Below are 19,954 nucleotides of genomic sequence, written 5' to 3' on the forward strand. Positions count from 1 at the left end.
AACTACGCATTTTACATCATTATGGACCATTATTATTACTAGTTAAATGAATATTTTTATTATTTGTCACAGCCTCCATCTGAACATTTAATTCTTCTGAAAATTTTTGTCCTGTAAAATCGTATTTTCTAAATCAGAAAACTTTTAAATACTCTTTCATCAATTATATTTGTTCACAAAAAAAAGTTATGACGAACAGTTTATTAATTATTTTACAAAAAGGATGTGAACATTGTATTGATAAATTACAGCACCCTCGTTCTCAATAGATATTATTGTTAGCCTAGCCACCATAACCAGTCTGACTGTTCACTGACTGCACTGTGTGTGTTGATGTGTGTGGAGCTCCGACAAGGCCTGTGAAAGGAGTCTTGGTCACGGGCGGACATGGCACCGGGGGTATGTGACATGCACAGTGTAACTGAAGCTGCGGTCGTGCGTTGCGATTGGTTCAATTTCGGCGAGGGCAGACCAGATTTTACTGCGCATGTGTTTTGTACCCCAAAGATATGATGCGTACTCAGCCTCCTTCCATAGGCCTTGAACAGCAGCAGGAAGAGGCTGCAGCTTCAGCCCTGGAGCCCATATGTACGTAGTACCTATTATGCCCTGATATCGCAATTCAGTTTTTTGTCTCCACGATGCATATCGTCCCATTTTTATATTGTGATATTTTGTGGCACAATATTTCGTCACACCCCTTTTAATAATAGAACACGATTTCACATTATATAAAACTCCACATTGCAGAACATTAACATATGGCATATCATTTATTATTCCACATAAATACTTTGAAACATTAACTGGTTATCATCGTGGCATAAGCCCTTTCTACCGGTATAGATATGATAGACGTCGGGGTATTGTCACACTATAATCTATCTTTTCAGACTAAGATAGAGGATACACCCCGATGTTCATGCCAATCATATTTATGTGGTTACAAAACTGCACATGCTGCTGCAGGGAGTTAAATGCTGTGAATTAATAAATGTAGATCCCCCTTCCTGGCAGACAGTCTGTATACCTGCCTCTGCAGACTCGAGCCAATATTGCAATTTACAGTAAAACTATCAGGTGTGTACATAAAAACACACATCGTCATTTCAGACTGAATAATAATTAATATGACATATGTATGCCCAGTTAATGTTCTGCAGCGTGGAGTTTTATTAATGTGTGATCGCATTTTATCATTAAACTTGCCAAAAATAATACAGTTGGGTCAAATGCTCTTCTGATGTGAACAGCCAGGCTTCAGCTCGCTTGGCGATTAATAACGCCGGCTTCAGTTTCCTATACGTGAACCCACACAGCGCAACTACGCTGGCGCTGCACCATTATGAATCTCCCAGAGAACCTGATATGGAGAGGGCAGAGGAGAGTACAGGCAGCTTGTGAGAAGCTCCGGTACGTATGAAAAAGTCACAGTACGCCAAGGAGTAAAATGTAAAAGTGCCGGTACGGTGTACCGCTGCGTACCGGCTCACTTCGAGCACTGATAATGACACTTGTCGGATGGACATCTCAGTTAAATGAAACATACCTATGAATTCAAAATAATGTTTCTCAATATTGCAGTAATCATACTTTGATATTTGTTTTATACAAATGATTAATACATGTGAAACAAAACATTTTATAATACTTTCACTTCTGTTCTCAGTGTGTAGACATGGCTGCTGCCAGCAATCTGCAATCTGAAGATCAGTTTCTGTGCTCCATCTGTCTGGATGTGTTCACTGATCCAGTCAGTACACCATGTGGACACAACTTCTGCAAAAACTGCATCACTGAACACTGGAATACTAGTGGCAGATGCCAGTGTCCCATGTGTAAAGAGGCTTTTACCATAAGACCTGATTTGAGGGTCAACACTTTCATCTCTGAGATGGTTGTTCAGTTCAGACAGTCAGCTCAACAGAAAACCAGCAGCAGCAGCTCAGAGCAACAAGTGTCCAAACCAGGAGAAGTTCCCTGTGACTTCTGCATTGGAACCAAACTGAAGGCCCTGAAGTCCTGCCTGGTGTGTCTGGCCTCCTACTGTGAGACTCACCTGGAGCCTCATCTGACAGCTTCACGTCTGAAAAAACATCAGCTGATCGACCCTGTGGAGAACCTGGAAGACAGGATGTGTACGAAGCACGATAAACCTCTGGAGCTGTTCTGTAAGACCGACCTGACATGTGTCTGCATGCTCTGCCTCGTTTTAGACCACAAGATGCATGATGTTGTTCCTCTGAAAGAAGAATATGAAGGAAAGAAGGCCGAGCTGGGGAAGACAGAGGCTGAAATCCAACAGATGATCCAGAAGAGACGACTGAAGATTCAGGAGATCAAACAGTCAGTCGACCTCAGTGAGGAAGATGCAGACAGAGAGATAGCAGAAGGTGTTCAGGTCTTCACTGCTCTGAAGGAGTCTGTTGAGAGAGGCCAGGCCAATCTCATCGACACGATCAAAGAGAAGCAGAAAACAACAGAAAAACAGGCCGAAGCTTTCATCAAAGAGCTGGAACAGGAAATCTCTGAACTGACGAAGAGAAGGGCTGAAGTGGAGCAGCTCTCACGCTCTGAAGACCATCTCCATCTTCTCCAGAGTGTCCAATCCCTGAAAGCTGCTCCATCCACCAAGGACTGGACAAAGGTCAGCGTCCGTCCATCATCATATAAGGGGACTGTGGTGAAAGCTGTGGCTCAGCTGGAGGAGACACTCAGTAAAGAGATGAAGAAGCTGGTCGCTGAGGCAGAGCTGAAGAGGGTCCAGCAGTATGCAGTGGATGTGACTCTTGATCCTGACACAGCTCATCCTGAACTCATCCTGTCTGATGATGGGAAACAAGTGAATCATGGTGATGTGTGGAAGAATCTCCCATACAACCCAGAGAGATTTTCTATTTGTTTTTTTGTTTTAGGAAAGCAGAGTCTCTCTTCAGGCAGATTTTACTTTGAGGTTCAAGTTAAAGGGAAGACTAAATGGACTTTAGGAGTGGCCAGAGAGTCGATCAACAGGAAGGGAAGCATCACACGGAGACCTCAGAATGGTTACTGGACTATACGGTTGAGAAATGGAAATGACTACAAAGCTCTTGCTAGCCCTCGAGTCAGTCTCACTCTGAAGTCTGAGCCTCAGAAGGTGGGGGTGTTTGTGGATTATGAGGAGGGTCTGGTCTCCTTTTATGACGTAGATGCTGCAGCTCTTATCTACTCCTTTACTGGCTGCTGCTTCATTGAGAAACTCTTCCCATTCTTCTGTCCTTGTCTTAATGATGGTGGTAAAAACTCTGCCCCTCTGATCATCTCTCCTGTCAATCAAGCTGAGTAGACTGATGATATTTAAATGAAAAGGTTCACTGTCATATAACAGAACAAATATACATATTCATTGGCAATATACAATGTAAACCTGTTGTCTTCAGAATTAATCTTCAGGGCTGTTTTTCTGACATCATGCAAAGTCGACTTTTTAGAGATACGTGGTTCTCACAGGACAGCGACGCTACAAACATATGATGATCTTATAGACCATGATGCATTGCTGTAGATTAAACTAGCCAACAGTATATAAAGGAGTTAAAATGAACACAACCTTAAACATCTACAGCAGTAAAATGCAACATACACATTAATGCAGCAGTAATATTAATCTAGAAGCATCAGATATAATAGTAAAACACTGACAGGGAACATTTTACTACAAAATCAATACTTTTACTTTTCATACGTTAAAGGGACTGTTTGTAACTTTTTAAGCATATAAATGTACCGGGTCGGGACACATGCGCGTTCGCATATGCGCGCTCGCTTGTGGCTGAAGTCTCTCCTTCTCTGCCTGCCTTCACTCACACAGTAAGCGCGTTCTCGCTCAGCTCGCTCCACCTCTAGATGTGAACGCGCGCTCACTCCACACTGCAGAAGAGTTAGTAGCTCTGAGAATATCTAGTGAATGAACAGTGGACGTTGATTCATGGAGAGACCTTCGTCTGGTCAGCTAACATTACTGCCAAGCAGGTGAAATATAGAGTGATATTGTGGTTTTAGCAGACGTGTTTCGCCTCACTGTTTTGAGCGATGCTCGTTCAGGTATATTTAGAGCGAGCAAACGCGAGCCCGACGCTGACTTTCGTTGACTTAACGGCCACAGACGTCGCTCTTAACAAGCATTTCTGAAAGTTACAAATAGTCCCTTTAAGTACATTTTTCAATCAACAGAAAAAATTATCTGCAAATATTAATCAATTAATTGTTCATGTAATTTTTTTAAAGCAAAAATGTCAAATTCACAGATTCCCGCCTCTGGAATGTGATTATTTGCTGGTTTCTGGGTCTTCTATCATATTAAACCAAATATCTTTGGATTATTATAAATCATAATGGGCATTTGTGACTTTTTTCTGATATTTTATGGACCAAGAGATTAATCAATAATGAAAATAATTGTTAGTTGCAGCATTAGAGCTTTAATTCTGTTTTATAGGCCTACATGTTTTCAGCTGTTGTTGGGTTTTAAACATTTAATTAGCATTAAGTGAATGATTAATGGTCTTTATTTTGACTAGTTATACAGTCATCTGGTTATTGGGTTTTAATTTCTAATATGCATTTATGTTGTTATTCATTTAATCAGTCATCACTGCAATAAAATCCTGTGCTGAAGAAGAAACTTTTTGTGTGAGTGTTTTATTTTGAAACTGGAGTCTTGTCCACAAAGTCACAAAGGTTTTCACAGGTTGGATGTGTTTCTCAACTGTGGCCACTAGATGTGAGCATGACAACACACATCAGAGGGAGGAGAGTTTGTTAAAGGCGTGCACAGACTACACACACCACTCAACTTCCTGGTCTGATTCAGCAACAACTAATAGGAACGAAGCAAATACAAGAATTACATGAGAAGGTTAGAACATTACAGGACAAACAGTGAGCTGAGATCTGGACAGACAGTATGATTGTTGCAGAGCTGTAGAGGACTGTAAAGTGGCTGCTGGTTTCTGCTGACCCTAAGATGTATTCTTACATGTGGGATTGACTTTTATTTTGTGAAAACTGTCCTGGTGGTTGCAGGAAAAAGAAGATAAAAGAAGTATAAAAGTCTCCCTAAAGATTAAACGTATCTTATGCCAAATATCTGTAACTATACTGAAGGTATTCTGTCTAACCCTGAAGGAGGAAACACAACCTCACAAACAGAGCTGCTGTAAGAGGTGGAGCAACACTGGAAGGAGGAGAGCTTCAACGTCACATTACAGAAATGAAACTGCATGTTTGTCAGAGAGCTGCAGTCGAGACAAGTCTCTGTGTTTCTGTCTAAAGAAATATTAAACTGAGTTCATCAGGTCTTTCTCAACAACAACAGACTCAAATACTGGTGAGTGCAGCTGATAATATTTACTGTGTTTCAACAACCAGCATTAACACAAAACTTACAGCTCTAATCAAACAGGAAGTTACACTCTTTTCATTTCATACTGACCAGTGTTTGAAGTGGGAAAACAATAAGTGCCGGTACTCTCTTATTCACATGTTGTGTGTATCTGCCGGTATCAGCATCTCTTGCGACTTATTCCTATTTATTCATTATTTCTTTAAGCATGTTAAACTGTGTCAGTCATAATCAGTTGTGATTTTATTGCTATATATACTTGGGCTATATGCATCTTCTATAGTAGGCCTATAATACTCCAATAATATTCACACTGGAACATTATAAGGTTAAGGTGGTGTGTTTGTATATAGTGTTAATAGTTAAAGTGTTTTCCTGTGTTATTTGTAGCCTTCAGCATCTCTCTATAATATAATATAGGTTGTCTATAGGCTGGAATCAACAGCAGCCAGACAGACAGGCAGGTATACATGCAGAGCTGAGGTGTGTGAGCTCTTCATTCAGATTTTAGGAGCAGAGTCCCAGTCTGGATGCTCCTACATATTATACAGAGACACATTATGAATTTATACAGTGAATAAAAGATACTAGGAGATATTGGGTTTGGGGGTCCTTCCCCAAGAAAATGTAAAGGTTTTTGACTTAAAACTACGCATTTTACATCATTTTGGACCAATATTATTACTAGTTAAATTATTATTTTTATTATTTATCACAGTGTTCATCTGAACCTTTAATTCTTCTGGAAATGTTTGTCCTGTAAAATCATATTCTCTAAATCAGAACCCTTTCAAATAATGTTATATTAATTATATTTGTTCACAAATAATAAATAATAGTTATGACGAACAGTTTATTAATTATTTTACAAAAAGGATGTGAACATTGTATTGATAAATTACAGTACCCTCGTTCTCACTTGATATTATTGTTAGCCTAGCCACCATAACCAGTCTGACTAATCGATAACAGAAATTTAGATTCCATCTAACCAAATAATACTTGTATTATTTTTGGCATGTTTAATAATAAAACGTGATTTCACATTATATAAAACTCCACATTGCAGAACATTAACATATGGCATAGTATTTATTATTCCACATAAATACTTTGAAACGTTAACTGGTTATCATCGTGGCATAAGCCCTTTCTACCCAGCCAACATGTGTATGTGGGGCCAATGTGGGTAGTAAACGGCTGAAAAATGGGCCCTATATGGGATTGTCCGCGGGTTCCATAATGGCTCCATACCAATTGCCCTTGTGGGTTTCATGCAGAAGTACACTGGGTGTTATATGGGCCCAATCTGGGCAACATAAACCAAAACCCATCTCAGCCCCAGGTTTAAGTTCTATGTGGGAACTACATGGGCTGATATATGGGTTGTAAGTGGGTTTGTCCACAGTTTCCATCTTGGCCCCATGCACTTATTTCCTAGTAGTGACCCAACTAGGACCCACATGGGTAGCCTACTTGGGGAGCCCATTTGGGACCAACTTAGTTGACCCAAGTGGGCCCCAGATAAGATGCCCATTTCGGGCCCATACTAACTTGGTACCCAGGTAACCCATAACCCATGTGGGGCCCACATAACCATGTTGGCTGGATACCGATATAGATATAATAGACGTTGTGGTATTTTCTCACTATAATCTATCTTTTGAGACTAAGATAGAGGATATACCACGATGTTTATGTCAGTCACATTTATGTGGGTACAAAACGGCACATGCCGCTGCAGGGAGTTAAATGCTGTGAATTAATAAATGTAGATCCCCCTTCCTTGCAGACAGGCTGCATACCTGCCTCTGCAGACTCGAGCCAATATTGCATTTACAGTAAAAACTATCAGGTGAGTACATAAAAACACACATTGTCATTTCAGACTGAATAATAATTAATATGCCATATGTATGCCTAGTTAATGTTCTGCAGCGTGGAGTTTTATTAATGTGTGATCGTATTTTATCATTAAACATGCCAAAAATAATACAGAGCGGTCAAATGCGCTTCTGATGTGAACAGGCAGGCTTCAGCTCGCCTGGCGATTAATAACGCCGGCTTCCATTCCCTATACGTGAACCCACGCAGCGCAACTACGCTGGCACTGCAATGTTATTTATCTCCATAATGAATCTCCCACAGAACCTGATGTGGAGAGGGCAGAGGAGAGTACAGGCAGCTTGTGAGAAGCTCCAGTACGCATGAAAAAGTCACAGTACGCCAAAGAGTAAAATGTATTAGTGCCGGTACGGTGTACCGCTGCGTACCGGCCCACTTAGAGCACTGATAATGACACTTGTCAGATGGACATCACAGTTAAATGAAACATATCTATAAATTCAAAATAATGTTTCTCAATAATGCAACAATCATGCTTTGATATTTGTTTCATACAAATGATTAATACATGTGAAACAAAATATTTTATAATACTTTCACTTTTGTTCTCAGTGTGTAGACATGGCTGCTGCCAGCAATCTGCAATCTGAAGATCAGTTTCTGTGCTCCATCTGTCTGGATGTGTTCACTGATCCAGTCACTATACCATGTGGACACAACTTCTGCAAAAACTGCATCAATAAACACTGGAATAGTAGTGACAGGTGCCAGTGTCCCATGTGTAAAGAGGCTTTTACCACAAGACCTGATTTGAGGGTCAACACCTTCATCTCTGAAATGGTTGTTCAAGTTAGACAGTCATCTCAACAGAAAACCAGCAGCAGCAGCTCACAGAAACGATGTGCCAAACCAGGAGAAGTTCCCTGTGACGTCTGCACAGGAACCAAACTGAAGGCCTTGAAGTCCTGCCTGGTGTGTCTGGCCTCCTACTGTGAGACTCACCTGGAGCCTCATCTGACAGCTTCACGTCTGAAAAAACATCAACTGATCGACCCTGTGGAGAACCTGGAAGACAGGATGTGTATGAAGCACGATAAACCTCTGGAGCTGTTCTGTAAGACCGACCAGACATGTGTCTGCATGCTCTGCCTTGTTTTAGACCACAAGACACATGATATTGTTCCTCTGAAAGAAGAATATGAAGGAAAGAAGGCCGAGCTGGGGAAGACAGAGGCTGAAATCCAGCAGATGATCCAGAAGAGACAACTGAAGATTCAGGAGATCAAACACTCAGTCGACCTCAGTGAGGAAGATGCAGACAGAGAGATAGCAGAAGGTGTTCAGGTCTTCACTGCTCTGAAGGAGTCTGTTGAGAGAGGCCAGGCCAATCTCATCGACACGATCAAAGAGAAGCAGAAAACAACAGAAAAACAGGCCGAAGCTTTCATCCAAGAGCTGGAACAGGAAATCTCTGAGCTGATGAAGAGATGGACTGAGATCGAGCAGCTCTCGCGCTCTGAAGACCAACTCCATCTTCTCCAGAGTGTCCAGTCCCTGAAAGCTGCTCCACCCACCAAGGACTGGACAGAGGTCAGCGTCCGTCCATCATATGAGAGGACTGTGAGGAGAGCTGTGGCTCAGCTGGAGGAGACACTCAGTAAAGAGATGAAGAAGCTGCTTGCTGAGTCAGAGCTGAAGAGGGTCCCGCAGTATGCAGTGGATGTGACTCTTGATCCTGATACAGCACATCCCCGTCTCTTCTTGTCTGATGATGGGAAACAAGCGAATGGTAGTGATGTGGAGATGAATCTCCCAGACAACCCAGAGAGATTTTCTGATTGTTTATGTGTTTTAGGAAAGCAGAGTTTCTCTTCAGGCAGATTTTACTTTGAGGTTCAAGTTATAGGAAAGACTGAATGGGACTTTGGAGTGACCAGAGAGTCGATCAACAGGAAGGGACGCATCAGACTGAACCCTCAGAATGGTTACTGGACTATATGTTTGAGAAATGGAAATGAGTACAAAGCTGCTACTAGCCCTCCAGTCAGTCTCTCTCTGAAGTCTCGGCCTCAGAAGGTGGGGGTGTATGTGAATTATGAGGAGTGTCTGGTCTCCTTTTATGATGTAGGTGCTGCAGCTCTTATCTACTCCTTTACTGGCTGCTGCTTCACTGAGAAACTCTTCCCATACTTCGGCCCCTGTAATAATAAAGGTGATAATAACTCTGCCCCTCTGATCATCTCTCCTGTCAGTCAAGCTGAGTAGTGTAATGGCAATTTTCATATCTGCAGTCTAACACTGTACCTTTAGATAATCTCAGGGCCTCACATGTTCAACTTTGTCACCATAAGACAGTGACCCGACGGTTTTGCCTTCTGTGACTATAAACAACAGATTGCTGAAATACTTGTTATGTCTTGTGATGCTCTGTTGTCTGCTGTGTGCTGACGCATTGATACACTTTCTATCCTTCTCTTCTTTGCACTTATCTATGTGTTATGCTTTAGTATTTATAAATAATGACTACTCTTTGTAATCGGGGCTCCCTTGCCACAGTCCACAACAGGTGGCTGTGCTCGTGAGTCCATCTGCAGATGCTCTAGTTATTAATGTATGCTTTTTTATTAAATTCACTGAAAGACAAGTTGGTACCTTGGTTTGTGTCTTGTTTTAACAGAAACTGCCACCACAGTAGACTGATGATATTTAAATGAAAAGGTTCACTGTCATATAACAGAACAAATATACATATTCAGTAGCAATATACAATGTAAACCTGTTGTCTTCAGAATTAATCTTCAGGGCTGTTTTTCTGACACCATGAAAAATTGACTTTTTAGAGATACGTGGTTCTCACAGGACAGCGACGCTACAAACATATGATGATCTTATAGACCATGATGCATTGCTGTAGATTGAACTAGCCAACAGTATGTAAAGGAGTTAAAATTAGCACAACCTTAAACATCTACAGCCGTAAAATGCAACATACCCATTAATGCAGCAGTAATATTAATACAGAAAAATCAGATATAATAGTAAAACACCGACAGGGAACATTTTACTGCACAATCAATACTTTTACTTTTCATACGTTTAGTACATTTTTCTGATAAAGACAACTACTCAGTTTCAAAAAGTTACTCTTGTGTACTCTTTCTGTGAGCAATTAAGAGCTGAATAAATGAGTTAATTAATATATCAATCAACAGAAAAATGAATCTGCAAATATTAATCAATCAATTGTTTATGTACTTTTTTAAAGCAGAAAATGTCAAATATTCACAGATTCAGCCTCTCGAATGTGAATATTTGCTGGTTTCTGGGTCTTCTATCATATTAAACCAAATATCGTTGGATTATTATAAATCATAATGGGCATTTGAGATTTTTTTTCTGATATTTTATGAACAAAGAGATTAATCAATAATGAAAATAATTGTTAGTCGCAGCATTAGAGCTTTAATTCTGTTTTATAGACCTACATCTTTTCAGCTGTTGTTGGGTTTTAAACATTTAATTAGCATTAAGTGAATGATAATGGTCTTTATTTTTAATAGTTATTTAATCATCCGGTTATTGGGTTTTAATGTCTAATATGCATTTATGTTGTTATTCATTTAATCAGTCATCACTGCGATAAAATCCTGTGCAGAGGAAGAAACTTTTTGTGTGAGTGTTTTATTTTGAAACTGGAATCTTGTCCACAAAGTCACAGAGGTTTTCACAGGTTGGATGTGTTTCTCAACTGTGGCCACTAGATGTGAGCATGACAACACACATCAGAGGGAGGAGAGTTTGTTAAAGGCATGCACAGACTGCACACACCACTCAACTTCCTGGTCTGATTCAGCAACAACTAATAGGAACGAAGCAAATACAAGAATTACATGAGAAGGTTAGAACATTACAGGACAAACAGTGAGCTGAAATCTGGACAGACAGTATGATTGTTGCAGAGCTGTAGAGGACTGTAAAGTGGCTGCTGGTTTCTGTTGACCCTAAGATGTATTCTTACATGTGGGATTGACTTTTTTTTTGTGAAAACTGTCCTGGTGGTTGCAGGAAAAGGAAGTAAAAAAAGTCTTCCTAAAGATTAAACGTATCTTGTGCTAAATATCTGTAATTATACTGAAGGTATTCTGTCTAACCCTGAAGGAGGAACCACAACCTCACAAACAGAGCTGCTGTAAGAGGTGGAGCAACACTGGAAGGAGGAGAGCTTCAACGTCACATTACAGAAATGAAACTGCATGTTTGTCAGAGAGCTGCAGTCGAGACAAGTCTCTGTGTTTCTGTCTAAAGAAATATTAAACTGAGTTCATCAGGTCTTTCTCAACAACAACAGACTCAAATACTGGTGAGTGCAGCTGATAATATTTACTGTGTTTCAACAACCAGCATTAACACAAAACTTACAGCTCTAATCAAACAGGAAGTTACACTCTTTTCATTTCATGACACTTGTCAGATAAATGAAACCTAAACCTACATTAATACCTATGAATTCAAAAATAATGTTTCTCAATATTGCAGTAATCTTACTTTCATATTTGCTTTATACAAATGATTAATACATGTGAAACAAAACATTTTATAATACTTTCACTTTTGTTCTCAGTGTGTAGACATGGCTGCCGCCAGCAATCTGCAATCTGAAGATCAGTTTCTGTGCTCCATCTGTCTGGATGTGTTCACTGATCCAGTCAGTACACCATGTGGACACAACTTCTGCAAAAACTGCCTCACTGAACACTGGAATACTAGTGACAGGTGCCAGTGTCCCATGTGTAAAGAGGCTTTTACCACAAGACCTGATTTGAGGGTCAACACTTTGTTCTCAGAGATGGTTATTCAGTTCAGACAGTCAGCTCAACAGAAAACCAGCAGCAGCAGCTCAGAGCAACTAATGTCCAAACCAGGAGAAGTTCCCTGTGACGTCTGCACAGGAACCAAACTGAAGGCCCTGAAGTCCTGCCTGGTGTGTCTGGCCTCCTACTGTGAGACTCACCTGGAGCCTCATCTGACAATGTCAGGCCTGAAAAGGCATCAGCTGATCGACCCTGTGGAGAACCTGGAAGACAGGATGTGTACGAAGCACGATAAACCTCTGGAGCTGTTCTGTAAGACCGACCAGACATGTGTCTGCATGCTCTGCCTCGTTTTAGACCACAAGATACATGATGTTGTTCCTCTGAAAGAAGAATATGAAGGAAAGAAGGCCGAGCTGGGGAAGACAGAGGCTGAAATCCAGCAGATGATCCAGAAGAGACGACTGAAGATTCAGGAGATCAAACACTCAGTCGACCTCAGTGAGGAAGATGCAGACAGAGAGATAGCAGAAGGTGTTCAGGTCTTCACTGCTCTGAAGGAGTCTGTTGAGAGAGGCCAAGCCAATCTCATCGACACGATCAAAGAGAAGCAGAAAACAACAGAAAAACAGGCCGAAGCTTTCATCAAAGAGCTGGAACAGGAAATCTCTGAGCTGATGAAGAGAAGGACTGAAGTGGAGCAGCTCTCACGCTCTGAAGACCAACTCCATCTTCTCCAGAGTGTCCTGTCCCTGAAAGCTGCTCCACCCACCAAGGACTGGACAGAGGTCTGCGTCCGTCCATCAACATATGAGGGGACTGTGGTGAAAGCTGTGGCTCAGCTGAAGGAGACACTCAGTAAAGAGATGAAGAAGCTGGTCGCTGAGTCAGAGCTGAAGAGGGTCCAGCAGTATGTAGTGGATGTGACATTTGATCCTGATACAGCTCATCCTGATCTCATCCTGTCTGATGATGGGAAACAAGTGAATGATAGTGATGTGAGGAAGAATCTCCCAGACAACCCAGAGAGATTTTCTAATTATGTTTTTGTTTTAGGAAAGCAGAGTTTCTCTTCAGGCAGATTTTACTTTGAGGTTCAAGTTAAAGGAAAGACTAAATGGTATTTAGGAGTGGCCAGAGAGTCGATCAACAGGAAGGGAAACATCACACTGAGCCCTGAGGACGGTTATTGGACTATATGTTTGAGAAACGGAAATGAGTATGAAGCTCTTGATGACCCTCAAGTCAGTCTCTCTCTGAAGTCTCGGCCTCAGAAGGTGGGGGTGTTTGTGGATTATGAGGAGGGTCTGGTCTGCTTTTATGACGTAGATGCTGCAGCTCTTATCTACTCCTTTACTGGCTGCTGCTTCACTGAGAAACTCTTCCCATTCTTCAGTCCTGGTCTTCATGATGGTGGTAAAAACTCTGCCCCTCTGATCATCTCTCCTGTCAATCAAGCTGAGTAGACTGATGATATTTAAATGAAAAGGTTCACTGTCATATAAAAGAACAAATATACATATTCAGTGGCAATATACAATGTAAACCTGTTGTCTTCAGAATTAATCTTCAGGGCTGTTTTATTGACACCATGAAAAGTTGACTGTTTAGAGATACGTGGTTCTCACAGGACAGCGACGCTATAAACATATGATGATCTTATAGACCATGATGCATTGCTGTAGATTAAACTAGCCAACAGTATATAAAGGAGTGAAAATTACCACATCATTAAACATCTACAGCAGTAAAATGCAACATACACATTAATGCAGCTGTAATATTAATCCAGAAACATCAGATATAATAGTAAAACACTGACAGGGAACATTTTACTGCACAATCAACACTTTTACTTTTCATACGTTAAGTACATTTTTCTGATAAAGACAACTACTCAGTTTCAAAAAGTTACTCTTGAGTACTCTTTCTCTTACTCTTTTTTTAGCTGTTGTTGGGTTTTGAACATTTAATTATCATTAAGTGAATGACTAATCGTCAGGATTTTTACTAGTTATTCAGTCATCTGGTTATTGGGTTTTAATGTCTGATATGCATTTATGTTGTTATTCATTTAATCAGTCATCACTGCAATAAAATCCTGTGCAGAAGAAGAAACGTTTTGTGTGAGTGTTTTATTTTGAAACTGGAGTCTTGTCCACAAAGTCACAAAGGTTTTCACAGGTTGGATGTGTTTCTCAACTGTGGCCACTAGATGTGAGCATGACAACACACATCAGAGGGAGGAGAGTTTGTTAAAGGCATGCATAGACTGCACACATCACTCAACTTCCTGGTCTGATTCAGCAACAACTAATAGGAATGAAGCAAATACAAGAATTACATGAGAAGGTTAGAACATTACAGGACAAACAGTGAGCTGAAATCTGGACAGACAGTATGATTGTTGTAGAGCTGTAGAGGACTGTAAAGTGGCTGCTGGTTTCTGCTGACCCTAAGATGTATTCTTACATGTGGGATTGACTTTTATTTTGTGAAAACTGTCCTGAAGGAGGAAACACATCCTCACAAACAGAGCTGCTGTAAGAGGTGGAGCAACACTGGAAGGAGGAGAGCTTCAACGTCACATTACAGAAATGAAACTGCATGTTTGTCAGAGAGCTGCAGTCGAGACAAGTCTCTGTGTTTCTGTCTAAAGAAATATTAAACTGAGTTCATCAGATCTTTCTCAACAACAACAGACTCAAATACTGGTGAGTGCAGCTGATAATATTTACTGTGTTTCAACAACCAGCATTAACACAAAACTTACAGCTCTAATCAAACAGGAAGTTACACTCTTTTCATTTCATACTGACCAGTGTTTGAAGTGGGAAAAAATAAGTGCCAGTACTCTCTTATTAACATGTTGTGTGTATCTGCCGGTATCAGCAATCTCTTGCAACTTATTCCTATTTATTCATTATTTCTTTAAGCATGTTAAACTGTGTCAGTCATAATCAGTTGTGATTTTATTGCTATATATACTTGGGCTATATGCATCTTCTATAGTAGGCCTATAATACTCCAATAATATTCACACTGGAACATTATAGGGTTAAGATGAGTGTTAATAGCTGTGTTATTTGTAGCCTTCAGCATCTCTCTATAATATAATATAGGTTGTCTATAGGCTGGAATCAACAGCAGCCAGACAGACAGGCAGGTATACATGCAGAGCTGAGGTGTGTGAGCTCTTCATTCAGGTTTTAGGAGCAGAGTCCCAGTCAGGATGCTCCTACATATTATACAGAGACACGTTATGAATTTATACAGTGAATAAAAGATACTAGGTGATATTGGGTTTAGGGGTCCTTCCCTGAGAAAATTTGAAGGATTTTGACTTAAAACTACAGATTTTGCATCATTTTGGACCATTATTATTACTAGTTAAATTATTATTTTTATTATTTATCACAGCCTTCATCTGAACATTTAATTCTTCTGGAAATGTTTGTACTGTAAAATCATATTCTATAAATCAGAAACCTTTCAAATAATGTTATATTCATTATATTTGTTCACAAATAATAAATAAAGGTTATGACGAACAGTTTATTAATTATTTTACAAAAAGATATGAACATTGTATTGATAAATTACAGCACCCTCGTTCTCACTTGATATTATTGTTAGCCTAGCCACCATAACCAGTCTGACTAATCGATAACAGAAATTTAGATTCCATCTAACCAAATAATACTTGTATTATTTTTGGCATGTTTAATATTAGAACGTGATTACACATTATATAAAACTCCACATTGCAGAACATTAACATATGGCATAGTATTTATTATTCCACATAAATACTTTGAAACATTAACTGGTTATTATTGTGGCATAAGCCCTTTCTACCCAGCCAACATGTGTATGTGGTGCCCATGAGGGTAGTAAATGGGCTGAAAAATGGAGCCTATATGGTATTGTCCGCGGTTTCAATAATGGCCCCATGTCAATTGCCCTTGTGGGTTTCATGCAGGAGTACACTGGGTGTTATGTGGGCCCAATCTGGGCAACATAAACCAAAACACATCTCGGCCCCAGGTATAAGTTCTATGTGGGAACTACATGGGCTGATATATGGGTTGTAAGTGGGTTAGTCCACAGTTTCCATGTTGGCGCCATGCACTAATATCCCAGTAGTGACCCAACTAAGACCCACACGGGTAGCCCACATGGGGAGCCCATGAGGGACCAACTTAGTTGACTCAAGTGGGCCCCAGATAAGATGCCCATTTTGGGCCCATACCCACTTTGTACCCAGGTACCCCATAACCCATGTGGGGCCCACATAACCATGTTGGCTGGGTACCGGTATAGATATAATAGACGTTGGGGTATTTTCTCACTATAATCTATCGTTTAAGACTAAGATAGAGGATATACCCCGATGTTTATGCCAATCATATTTATGTGATTACAAAATGGCACATGCCGCTGCAGGGAGTTAAATGCTGTGAATTGATAAATGTAGATCCCCTTCCTGGCAGACAGGCTGTATACCTGCCTCTGCAGACTCGAGCCAATATTGCAATTTACAGTAAAAGTATCAGGTGTGTACATAAAAACACACATTGTCATTTTAGGCTGAATAATAATGAATATGCCATATGTATGCCTAGTTAATGTTCTGCAGCGTGGAGTTTTATTAATGTGTGATCGCATTTTATCATTAAACATGCCAAAAATAATAGAGCGCGCTTCTGATGTGAACAGCCAGGCTACAGCTCGCTTGGCGATTAATAAAGCCGGCTTCAGTTCCCTACGTGAACCCACGCAGCGCAACTACGCTGGCGCTGCACTGTTATGAATCTTCATTATGAATCTCTCAGAGAACCTGATATGGAGAGGGCAGAGGAGAGGACAGGCAGCATGTGAGAAGCTCCAGTACGCATGAAAAAATCACCATACGCCAAGGAGTAAAATGTAGAAGTGCCGGTACGGTGTACCGCTGCGTACCGGCTCACTTTGAGCACTGATAATGACACTTGTCAGATGGACATCTCAGTTAAATGAAACATACCTATGAATTCAAAATAATGTTTCTCAATAATGCAACAATCATGCTTTGATATTTGTTTCATACAAATGATTAATACATGTGAAACAAAATATTTTATAATACTTTCACTTTTGTTCTCAGTGTGTAGACATGGCTGCTGCCAGCAATCTGCAATCTGAAGATCAGTTTCTTTGCTCCATCTGTCTGGATGTGTTCACTGATCCAGTCAGTACACCATGTGGACACAACTTCTGCAAAAACTGCATCACTGAACACTGGAATACTAGTGACAGGTGCCAGTGTCCGCTGTGTAAAGAGGCTTTTACCACAAGACCTGATTTGAGGGTCAACACTTTGTTCTCTGAGATGGTTGCTCAGTTCAGACAGTCAGCTCAACAGAAAACCAGCAGTAGCAGCTCAGAGCAACAAGTGTCCAAACCAGGAGAAGTTCCCTGTGACGTCTGCACTGGAACCAAACTGAAGGCCCTGAAGTCCTGCCTGGTGTGTCTGGCCTCCTACTGTGAGACTCACCTGGAGCCTCATCTGACAATGTCAGGCCTGAAAAGACATCAGCTGATCGACCCTGTGAAGAACCTGGAAGACAGGATGTGTACGAAGCACGATAAACCTCTGGAGATGTTCTGTAAGACAGACCAGACATGTGTCTGCATGCTCTGCCCCATTTTTGACCACAAGACACATGAGTTTGTTCCTCTGATAGAAGAATATAAAGAAAAGAAGGCCGAGCTGGGGAAGACAGAGGCTGAAATCCAGCAGATGATCCAGAAGAGACGACTGAAGATTCAGGAGATCAAACACTCAGTTGACCTCAGTGAGGAAGATGCAGACAGAGAGATAGCAGAAGGTGTTCATGTCTTCACTGCTCTGAAGGAGTCTGTTGAGAGAGGCCAGGCCAATCTCATCAACACGATCAAAGAGAAGCAGAAAACAACAGAAAAACAGGCCGAAGCTTTCATCAAAGAGCTGGAACAGGAAATCTCTGAGCTGACGAAGAGAAGGACTGAAGTGGAGCAGCTCTCACACTCTGAAGACCAACTCCATCTTCTCCAGAGTGTCCAGTCCCTGAAAGCTGCTCCACCCACCAAGGACTGGACAGAGGTCAGCGTCCGTCCATCATATGAGGGGACTGTGGTGAAAGCTGTGGCTCAGCTGGAGGAGACACTCAGTAAAGAGATTAAGAAGCTGCTTGAAGATGAGCTGACGAGGGTCCAGCAGTATGCAGTAGATGTGACACTTGATCCTGATACAGCTCATCCTAAACTCATCCTGTCTGATGATGGGAAACAAGTGAATGATAGTGATGTGAGGAAGAATCTGCCAGACAACTCAAAGAGATTTTCTAAGTATTTATGTGTTTTGGGAAAGCAGAGTTTCTCTTCAGGCAGATTTTACTTTGAGGTTCAAGTTAAAGGAAAGACTAACTGGTGTTTAGGAGTGGCCAGAGAGTCGATCAAAAGGAAGGGAAACATCACACTGACACCTAAGGATGGTAACTGGACTATATGTTTGAGAAATGGAAATGAGTACAAAGCTGCTACTAGCCCTTCAGTCAGTCTCTCTCTGAAGTCTCAGCCTCAGAAGGTTGGGGTGTTTGTGGATTATGAGGAAGGTCTGGTCTCCTTTTATGACGTAGATGCTGCAGCTCTTATCTACTCCTTTACTGGCTGCTGCTTCACTGAGAAACTCTTCCCATACTTTGGTCCTTGTTCTAATGATGGTGGTAAAAACTCTGCCCCTCTGATCATCTCTCCTGTCAATCAAGCTGAGTAGACTGATGATATTTAAATGAAAAGGTTCACTGTCGTATAACAGAACAAATATACATATTCAGTGGAAATATACAATATAAACCTGTTGTCTTCAGAGTTAATCTTCAGGGCTGTTTTTCTGACACCATGAAAAGTTGACTGTTTAGAGATACGTAGTTCTCACAGGACAGCGACGCTACAAACATATGATGATCTTATAGACCATGACGCATTGCTGTAGATTAATCTAGCCAACAGTATGTAAATGAGTTAAAATTAGCACAACCTTAAACATCTTCAGCCGTAATATGCAGCAAACACATTAATGCAGCAGTAATATTAATCCAGAAACATCAGATATAATAGTAACACACTGACAGGGAACATTTTACTGCACAATCAACACTTTTACTTTTCATACGTTAAGTACATTTTTCTGATAAAGACAACTACTCAGTTTCAAAAAGTTACTCTTGTGTACTCTTTCTGTGAGCAATTAAGAGCTGAATGAATTAGTTAATTAATATATCGATCAACAGAAAAATTAATCTGCAAATATTAATCAATTAATTGTTTATGTGATTTTTTAAAGCAAAAATGTCAAATATTCACAGATTCCAGCCTCTCAAATGTGAATATTTGCTGGTTTCTGGGTCTTCTATCATATTAAACAAAATATTGTTGGATTATTATAAATCATAATGGGCATTTGTGACTTCTTTTTCAGATATTTTATGCACCAAGAGATTAATCAATAATGAAAATAATTGTTAGTTGCATTATTAGAGTTTTAATTCTGTTTTATAGGCATACATCTTTTTAGCTGTTGTTGGGTTTTAAACATTTAATTATCATTAAGTGAATGATTAATGGTCTATATTTTTAATAGTTATTCAGTCATCTGGTTATTGAGTTTTAATTTCTAATATGCATTTATGTTGTTATTCATTTAATCAGTCATCACTGCAATAAAATCCTGTGCAGAAGAAGAAACTTTTTGTGTGAGTGTTTTATTTTGAAACTGGAGTCTTGTCCACAAAGTCACAAAGGTTTTCACAGGTTGGATGTGTTTCTCAACTGTGGCCACTAGATGTGAGCATTACAACACACATCAGAGGGAGGAGAGTTTGTTAAAGGCATG

At 40.4% G+C, this 19,954-nt stretch overlaps 4 protein-coding genes and 1 long non-coding RNA gene across 8 annotated transcripts in view; 4 read left to right on the forward strand and 1 right to left on the reverse strand.

Annotated features, from left to right (window-relative positions):
• Positions 1-19,954, reverse strand: part of LOC119485969 — a 47,554-nt gene that overhangs the window by 5,327 nt on the left and 22,273 nt on the right. The window lies entirely within an intron of this gene.
• On the forward strand, positions 1,240-13,790 carry LOC119485913 (E3 ubiquitin-protein ligase TRIM39-like). 2 transcript variants are annotated; one of them, XM_037765753.1, is made up of 3 exons: positions 1,240-1,245; positions 1,409-1,413; positions 12,178-13,790. In XM_037765753.1, exon 3 carries the CDS (start codon positions 12,258-12,260, stop codon positions 13,503-13,505), a length of 1,248 nt encoding a protein of 415 aa, XP_037621681.1. In that variant the 5' UTR covers positions 1,240-1,245; positions 1,409-1,413; positions 12,178-12,257; the 3' UTR covers positions 13,506-13,790. The 2 variants fall into 2 exon arrangements, with proteins under 2 accessions (XP_037621681.1, XP_037621680.1); XM_037765752.1 differs by lacking the exons at positions 1,240-1,245; positions 1,409-1,413 and adding an exon at positions 11,451-11,588 and having other exon boundaries at positions 11,850-13,774.
• On the forward strand, positions 1,670-3,548 carry LOC119485910 (E3 ubiquitin-protein ligase TRIM21-like). Its single transcript, XM_037765749.1, has one exon. The coding sequence runs from the start codon at positions 1,679-1,681 to the stop codon at positions 3,323-3,325; it is 1,647 nt and encodes a 548-aa protein (XP_037621677.1). The 5' UTR covers positions 1,670-1,678; the 3' UTR covers positions 3,326-3,548.
• Positions 5,231-9,688, forward strand: LOC119485915 (E3 ubiquitin-protein ligase TRIM21-like). The gene is made up of 2 exons (XM_037765755.1): positions 5,231-5,368; positions 7,841-9,688. Exon 2 carries the CDS (start codon positions 7,850-7,852, stop codon positions 9,491-9,493), a length of 1,644 nt encoding a protein of 547 aa, XP_037621683.1. The 5' UTR covers positions 5,231-5,368; positions 7,841-7,849; the 3' UTR covers positions 9,494-9,688.
• LOC119485929 (E3 ubiquitin-protein ligase TRIM21-like) lies at positions 11,483-19,807 on the forward strand. 3 transcript variants are annotated; one of them, XM_037765779.1, is made up of 3 exons: positions 14,733-14,753; positions 17,186-17,337; positions 17,499-19,807. In XM_037765779.1, exons 2-3 carry the CDS (start codon positions 17,253-17,255, stop codon positions 18,833-18,835), a joined length of 1,422 nt encoding a protein of 473 aa, XP_037621707.1. In that variant the 5' UTR covers positions 14,733-14,753; positions 17,186-17,252; the 3' UTR covers positions 18,836-19,807. The 3 variants fall into 3 exon arrangements, with proteins under 3 accessions (XP_037621705.1, XP_037621707.1, XP_037621706.1); XM_037765777.1 differs by lacking the exon at positions 14,733-14,753 and adding an exon at positions 11,483-11,588 and having other exon boundaries at positions 17,186-19,113; XM_037765778.1 differs by having other exon boundaries at positions 14,739-14,753; positions 17,186-19,807.

The sequence above is a fragment of the Sebastes umbrosus genome, chromosome 3, assembly GCF_015220745.1.
Source record: "Sebastes umbrosus isolate fSebUmb1 chromosome 3, fSebUmb1.pri, whole genome shotgun sequence".
NCBI lineage: Eukaryota > Metazoa > Chordata > Actinopteri > Perciformes > Sebastidae > Sebastes > Sebastes umbrosus.

What these genes read in the sequence shown, in the direction of transcription:
- LOC119485910 (XM_037765749.1), top strand. Translation starts at nt 1,679, where the DNA reads ATGGCTGCTGCCAGCAATCTGCAATCTGAAGATCAGTTTCTGTGCTCC.
- LOC119485915 (XM_037765755.1), top strand. Translation starts at nt 7,850, where the DNA reads ATGGCTGCTGCCAGCAATCTGCAATCTGAAGATCAGTTTCTGTGCTCC.
- LOC119485913 (XM_037765752.1), top strand. Translation starts at nt 11,859, where the DNA reads ATGGCTGCCGCCAGCAATCTGCAATCTGAAGATCAGTTTCTGTGCTCC.
- LOC119485929 (XM_037765777.1), top strand. Translation starts at nt 17,195, where the DNA reads ATGGCTGCTGCCAGCAATCTGCAATCTGAAGATCAGTTTCTTTGCTCC.